The sequence below is a fragment of the Crinia signifera genome, chromosome 5 (assembly GCF_055691185.1).
Source record: "Crinia signifera chromosome 5, ASM5569118v1, whole genome shotgun sequence".
NCBI lineage: Eukaryota > Metazoa > Chordata > Amphibia > Anura > Myobatrachidae > Crinia > Crinia signifera.
Window position 1 is genome coordinate 279,653,449 of NC_139221.1, and position 7,350 is coordinate 279,660,798.

General features: G+C 39.8%; 1 protein-coding gene and 2 long non-coding RNA genes across 3 annotated transcripts; 2 read left to right on the top strand and 1 right to left on the bottom strand.

Moving 5' to 3' along the window:
- The first annotated feature begins 1,024 nt into the window (after positions 1-1,024).
- On the top strand, positions 1,025-2,199 carry LOC146081115 (uncharacterized). The gene is made up of 3 exons (XM_083189087.1): positions 1,025-1,267; positions 1,451-1,615; positions 1,696-2,199. Exons 1-3 carry the CDS (start codon positions 1,112-1,114, stop codon positions 2,197-2,199), a joined length of 825 nt encoding a protein of 274 aa, XP_083045213.1. The 5' UTR covers positions 1,025-1,111.
- A 615-nt stretch (positions 2,200-2,814) lies between these two features.
- On the top strand, positions 2,815-5,137 carry LOC146081116 (uncharacterized). The gene is made up of 4 exons (XR_014475062.1): positions 2,815-2,996; positions 3,115-3,237; positions 3,331-4,014; positions 4,677-5,137. It is a non-coding gene; the product is annotated as an uncharacterized LOC146081116 (long non-coding RNA).
- Positions 5,138-5,827: 690 nt separating this feature from the next.
- On the bottom strand, positions 5,828-6,536 carry LOC146079712 (uncharacterized). Its single transcript, XR_014474711.1, has 3 exons — positions 6,447-6,536; positions 6,056-6,366; positions 5,828-5,923 (listed from the first exon to the last, which is right to left on the bottom strand). It is a non-coding gene; the product is annotated as an uncharacterized LOC146079712 (long non-coding RNA).
- Positions 6,537-7,350: the final 814 nt, after the last annotated feature.

Sequence of the window (7,350 nt, forward strand, 5' to 3'; positions counted from 1 at the left end):
TTCGCTACCCAGCCTCGCCCGTTTACTATATAAGGAAGAGTACTGCGTAGTGTACTGCGTAGTTTACCCTCCATTTTGGAACACTGCGGAGCGCTGATTTGTATCGTGGACTGTGTGCTGGAAAAGCATATCCAAACGAAGGCAGAGCACTGGAATCACTCGCGGTCTTGAGGTTAACCTTTTTTTTAAAACTGAGTGTAATGTAATTGTTTTATTTTGTTTGCAAATGTTTTTTATGATGACAAGTGTGCAGGGATGAATTCCAGTTTTGGGGTGGCCGGTTTGATAGATTTGACAATTCTAAAATGCAATTTTAGAATGTATGTTTTTTGTGAAATTGCGGTTTGCTGTTTTATTGTGCAGGTTTGGGGTGTCCTTTTTTTGCGCCAAAGATCAGGGTGTGGCTCTTAGCCTACTGTACACTGCTAGTAAGGTTTGTTTGGGGGCTGCAGGGCTGCTGAATGATGTCTTTGGGGTACCATGTGGGGTCAATATTGGCATTGTCCCTGTTTTTTATCCACCACACATCAGGGTGTGGCTCTTAACCTACTGTACACTTGTAGTAAGGTTTGTTTGGGGGCTGCAGGGCTGCTGAATGATGTCTTTGGGGTACCATGTGGGGTCAATATTGTCATTGTCCCTGTTTTTTATCCACCACACATCAGGGTGTGGCTCTTAACCTACTGTACACTTGTAGTAAGGTTTGTTTGGGGGCTGCAGGGCTGCTGAATGATGTCTTTGGGGTACCATGTGGGGTCAATATTGGCATTGTCCCTGTTTTTTATCCACCACACATCAGGGTGTGGCTCTTAACCTACTGTACACTTGTAGTAAGGTTTGTTTGGGGGCTGCAGGGCTGCTGAATGATGTCTTTGGGGTACCATGTGGGGTCAATATTGTCATTGTCCCTGTTTTTTATCCACCACACATCAGGGTGTGGCTCTTAACCTACTGTACACTTGTAGTAAGGTTTGTTTGGGGGCTGCAGGGCTGCTGAATGATGTCTTAGGGGTACCTTGTGGGGTCAATATTGGCATTGTCCCTGTTTTTTTTCCAACAAACATTAGTGTGATAAGTTGAGATTGAACATATTTCACTTTCATTCATAGAAATGTTGAGGAACTCTCAAAGACATTTCAATGAGCAGGAAGCACATTCGGATGATTCCCGGAGGTTATCCAATGAGTCAGGGCAAGACACAGAGGAAAACAATGTGCCCGGTCCAAGCACAAAAGAATGCAACAAATTAAGGAAGTCCAAAAGAAAGGTAATGTTCTCCTCAATTTGTACCACCCCACTATTGCATTCGCATGCACTGTCCATTAAATGTATTTAATTAATTTTCATTTTCTTATAGGCATGTCACAATTGTTGTCCGACTTTACCTGTTATTTTACATTGATTTTATATTTATTGTTTCAATGGCTGCATGTGTACATTATTTACGCAGACTTCAAGAATGAGAAGCCCTAATCTTTATGAAAATTCGACATCTGAGGAATCGCTAGGAAGATTTGATAATGCTTGGGAGGACAGTGAAGAATTTAGATTGTGGCGATCAAAAATATCATCATCTCGCCGAAAGGAAAATACTTCTGCAAATTCTCAAACCAAAGTAAGTTAAATACTGTATACTTCTTGTTTTTATTTCAAAAGAATGATGCTAATATTTTGGCTTTGTATCTTTTTTATTAGCAAAATGAAGAAACCCATTCTCGTAGGCATGATACAACTGTTCGACACAGGCGTCAAGAAGATGGTCACCAACATGAAATACGTTGTACAGAACCACAAGCTCCAAGGCATACAGGCAATCGTGATAATGATGGAAATTCAGATGCAGGTGGATCACATAATTCTCCCGGAGATGGATCTGCAGAAGAAAACTGCAAGAAGATGCAGAGAGGAATCCGTTTCAATGAGTCAGAAAGCTTTGCCTTAGTTGATTTAGTTGATCGTTACTACGACATGCTATTCGGGCCAAGGGCACAAACTACTGCTCCTAGACAAAAAAGAAAAATATGGAACACAATTGCTGAGAAAGTAACATCGATTTCTGGAATACGCAGGGATGCAAAGCATTGCATGAAGAGATATAACGACTGCCGTCGTCAAACTAAAAAAAAATTAGGAATTCAACGAAGGCACGAAATGGGGACCGGTGGAGGGCCGGAACTGAAAGTGAATTGGCTTTCATAGGAGGAAGTTATAAAAAAAAGATTAAACCCAATCATGGTTACAGGCGTAGCAGGCAGAATTGACTCCAGACGTCAGGGAGATTTTGTGCACGAAGAGGAGCCTTCCAGAAGGAAAAGAGGATCTGTAATGAAAGACAGAAACAATAAAAGAAGGCAAATAGGTAAATACAATTTTATTTTACACTTCAAGTTTCAGGTATGACCCAAACACTCTGGTCTGAGATGAAACTTGATCGAAACTGAGGTTTAAGCCAAATTCTCAAGTATGTATGGCTGCCCATTGTGTGCTGCCACACGCTATACTGTGTCAATGTCACCTGGAAAGCTATTCGTCTGCAGGTTATTTTCGCAGATGAACAGCATTTATGATGGCGTTACAAAGTGCTCGGCTATGCAACGCTGTCGACACAATATACTTTGTTGATGGGTGGTGTTTTGAACTACTAGCAAAAAAAATCAGTGCTTATTGACCTGATATTGTTACATAATAATTTCATAAGTATTTCTTCTAAATGATAATGATTTTTTAAATTATATTTGCAGATGATCGTCCAGTTATTGGTCAAAGCATTTGTAATGAAACAGCTGTAACAGCACTTCAAAAGAACACCTTTACACCCAGTAGAACCCAAGAAATGCTAAGCATACCAAGTTGTTTTTTAAGTTCAGCGGAGACTACTTTCCAGGGTTTTGAAGCAAGTTTACCTGAAAAACAAACATCATCAAGAGATTTGCATCAAACTAAATCACGAGGAAACAGTGTTGATTCAGTAGAAAATGCACCAACACCGACTGAAGGTACAATATTTATTTTTCCACAGTTGAATGTCCATGGTGTACATATATATATATATATATATATATATATATATATATATATATATTGAAACAACTCAATTTATAATTTTATTTATAGATGACAATCCAATGAACATTGCAGGAATGTCCTCCTGTATTGATCCATGTTTTAGTCCAGATTTGATCGGAAATAATTCCAATGAAGAGAATGATTAACATCAAGCAGCTTCTACACCAATTGGTAATTAGTGTTTTGATAAATAACATTCATCTAAAAAACTCTTAAATTACTTATTAAACCATATAACTGTAATTTGTTTAACTTTATTCACAGCAAGACAGCCAAGGGTGCAAGTAACAACTAGCAAAGAGATTCCAGATGCAGAATATCAGCACATCCTTGCTCTCTCTGATCAAATGCAGGATCGACACAAATCATTCCACACTCTTTTACAGCAAAGTATGGGTAGCCTGGAAACTTCATTAACAGAATTAATTACCACAGTGCAAGAGAATGAAGTTAACCGTCAAAAAGACAACAAAGCATCTCAGGATATTATGATAATCATGGCGACTGCGCTTAACAAATTAGTAGAAAACACATCATGTCAAGCAAGTAGTCTAATGCTAATTTCAGAGGCAAATCAACATTCTGCAACATATTTGAATGTGATGGCAGAATGCCAACGTCAGACAGCATCAAGTTCTGTTTTGATTGCCACATCTTTGAAATTGATTGTTGAGAACATGGCCAATAAAGCTCAACGTAGATCGGATTCACACCATGCTCAAACAAGTCATCAACAGTTAGAACGAAAGACCACTGCCCTTACAGCAGGTTCAGCAACCTATTCATATTCACAAATGTATACGGGGTTTCCAGGAATGTTGCCACCGGGCCGTTATCCTCCAACAGCAACAGTATCTGGGCAACCAATACAATCACCTTCCACGACTGAGAAGCTGGCTTCAAAGATCGCTGAAAATGAAGAGGAGTGTATTACACCACCAGAATAGGGTAACATTTTTGTCCATCTAATTTTTATAAAAATATCCTTTTGAGCACTTCCCATTCCATCACGGCAGTGCCCTTTGTGCGAGTTCTCACCCACATCCCATAATGGAATGTAGGTGAGAAGAAGTACAGGGTACTGCCATGTTGGGATGTGTTAATGGCCTTTTCAGCTGTATCTGCTTGTACCCACACTTCCCATTCCATCACGGCAGTGCCCTTTGTGCGAGTTCTCACCCACATCCCATAATGGAATGTAGGTGAGAAGAAGTACAGGGTACTGCCATGTTGGGATGTGTTAATGGCCTTTTCAGCTGTATCTGCTTGTACCCACACTTCCCATTCCATCACGGCAGTGCCCTTTGTGCGAGTTCTCACCCACATCCCATAATGGAATGTAGGTGAGAAGAAGTACAGGGTACTGCCATGTTGGGATGTGTTAATGGCCTTTTCAGCTGTATCTGCTTGTACCCACACTTCCCATTCCATCACGGCAGTGCCCTTTGTGCGAGTTCTCACCCACATCCCATAATGGAATGTAGGTGAGAAGAAGTACAAGGTACTGCCATGTTGGGATGTGTTAATGGCCTTTTCAGCTGTATCTGCTTGTACTCACTTTTTACCCACACAACAGCAATTTGTTTAACGCTTTATCAATATCATTTCAGATGTCCATTTGAGGAATTGTGAAGAAAACAAGAATTTCTTTCAAAGTTTAACCAGTTTTAATTTTATTTTTTCTGGAACAAAATTTGTTTTAAAATCTCTTTGACTTTTTCAAAATTTGGGTTCGATGGTCCGCTTTGAACTGCAGTACAATGTTGAGGTTCATTTCAATATTCTGAAGACAACACCCTTTAAAGACAGAAGAAGTTCGCAAATGTTAGAATTTTTTACGAAATAACAGCATTTATAAAAAATAATCGTAATAATGTTAAATTTTCTGTCAACAAGCAGAAATATGAGTACGCTTGAAAAGTTTAATGTCTGGCTACAATAGTAATGTGCATGTGATATCGCTTATAGGTGATACCTCATTTTAGAGTGACAGAATAAAAAAAAGCTTGTTCAGCATCATCAGTTACTCAGGATGACCAACTTGCACTATTGGAAATATCTTTACAGCCACCAGCGCACAAGTTTTTTTTTTAATAAAAAAAAAATCAGGAAATATGGTTTGGTTTTGTTCAGATGTGCGAAAAGAACGATTGCTACATTTGCAATGAGTGTTGGTGAATGACAGAATATACTTGGAGCAGATAAGATGGATAAATAATAATACAGATGTTTAGGTGGCACAGGAAAATTAGTGTGCAGTGTAACTAGGTTATCCTTGATTATGCCCCCAGCATGCGCAATGCTTTAACCAGTGCATAATAAAATGCAAAGGTTGCCACAAGATCACATGTCTGCAGATGTGTATTTGTAAATATTGTACTACCTACATAGCTACATATCAGAGACCCATACTTTAATTGGGCATGTGCTAACAACAGAGAAAGGTAATATCTATGGGAGTGTGGGTTTGTGGACATTTCCAGATTACCTTGCCTGGAACTAGAGGTTACAAATCTAATTTAAATAACAGCAGCCTACATTTTCAGAAGATTTTCCAGGCCACCCCTTTGGACAAAGTTTAATTTCAAGAATAAAATATAGATAAATGAATCACGTTTTGCCAAAATGTCATCCGTAAATCAAGTTATATGGTAAGGAAGAATATTAACCTCTGTTTCCTGACATTTTTTAAGAACGGAAGCGCACACACTTTACAGGGGGGCAGGGGTTCAGATTAGCATACTCACCAATTTCATCAGTAGAGGAGCAGATAATCCCACCGTCAACAGATCCATCCGTAAAGGTGAGCAGGCAGAAGGGTCATAACTGAGCAGGTCCGGCAGCCACACAGCACATCCTGCAAGGGAAAACAGACGGGGGGCACAGGTTATTGACTGTTTGGATGGGTAGGAGTCTTGACACCGGATTCCCATGCGCACTGAGCGCACACACTTTACAGGGGGGCAGGGGTTCAGATAAGCATACTCACCAATTTCATCAGCAGAGGAGCAGATAATCCCACCGTCAACAGATCCATCCGTAAAGGTGAGCAGGCAGAAGGGTCATAACTGAGCAGGTCCGGCAGCCACACAGCACATCCTGCAAGGGAAAACAGACGGGGGGCACAGGTTATTGACTGTTTGGATGGGTAGGAGTCTTGACACCGGAATCCCCTACACAGTTTTGGAATATGGCTAACTCACCAGATTAGACGGAGATGAGATCACTCATCCAAGGTAACCAGGCTTCCACAGAAACATCCTTAAAAGCAGACAATAGAAAGGGATAACCACCAACAACCTGTATGGAAAGTATGTGAAAATGTAAAACAGGACATATGAATTTTCAATCAACAAAAATGTAAATAGATCACATCTCACCTGCATAATGAACAATCTTTTGAAATTTATTATCACTTTAGAGGACTTTTAAATAAAACTTCCAAACACGAAACAGTAATAACAGCAACTGTGCAAACAAACTCAATGAACTGTAATGAACTCCATCAAGAACAAACTCTGTAAAATAAAAGGTAAATAACATTTATGTAGATAAATGATATATTTATATATATATATCTATATATATATATAGATATATAGATATATATGTGTGTGTGTTTGTGTACAGATGATTTGTATATACTCACATGAGAAGAAGGTGTCAATAAGATGCCTTCTGGTCTCTGCTCCTTCGTCCATACCCACAGATAATACCGAAGAAAGATCCCCATCCTGGCTAACACCAGCATGAATATTCACCGGCAAACGTCTTGCGACACAGATATTATGCAGAATGCAACAGGCATTAATAATGCCGCAAACTTTTCCCGGTGAATATAAGAGGGTCCCGCCGGAGATATCTAAACACCTGAACCGGCTCTTAAGTACACCGAAGGTCCTTTCAATTACACCCCTCGATGCAATGTGAACCTCCTGGTATCTTCTTTCGGCATCACCTACAGGATCAGGTAATGGGGTCAACAGCCAAGGTTTATTCGGATAACCCGCATCACCTAAAAGGGATAATTGAAAAGGTATTAGACTTTTTTAATTACAGTAGCAACTTAAAAAAAATAATGAAAACTTACATACCCAACAGCCAGCCATCTGGCATTCGACCTTCCTCAAAGTCCAGGAATAGAGATGACTGGCTTAAAACGAAGGAGTCGTGGGTCGACCCAGGGAAACCCACACAAATGTCCAATAATCTCATTGTGGAATCACACACCATCTGTACATTGAGGGAATGGAAGTGTTTTCGATTCCGATAACATTCTTCCGA

What these genes read in the sequence shown, in the direction of transcription:
- LOC146081115 (XM_083189087.1), top strand. Translation starts at nt 1,112, where the DNA reads ATGTTGAGGAACTCTCAAAGACATTTCAATGAGCAGGAAGCACATTCG. An exon ending in TAAGGAAGTCCAAAAGAAAG is followed by an intron (nt 1,268 to 1,450) that starts GTAATGTTCTCC and finishes TTATTTACGCAG; the next exon opens with ACTTCAAGAATGAGAAGCCC. An exon ending in CTGCAAATTCTCAAACCAAA is followed by an intron (nt 1,616 to 1,695) that starts GTAAGTTAAATA and finishes CTTTTTTATTAG; the next exon opens with CAAAATGAAGAAACCCATTC.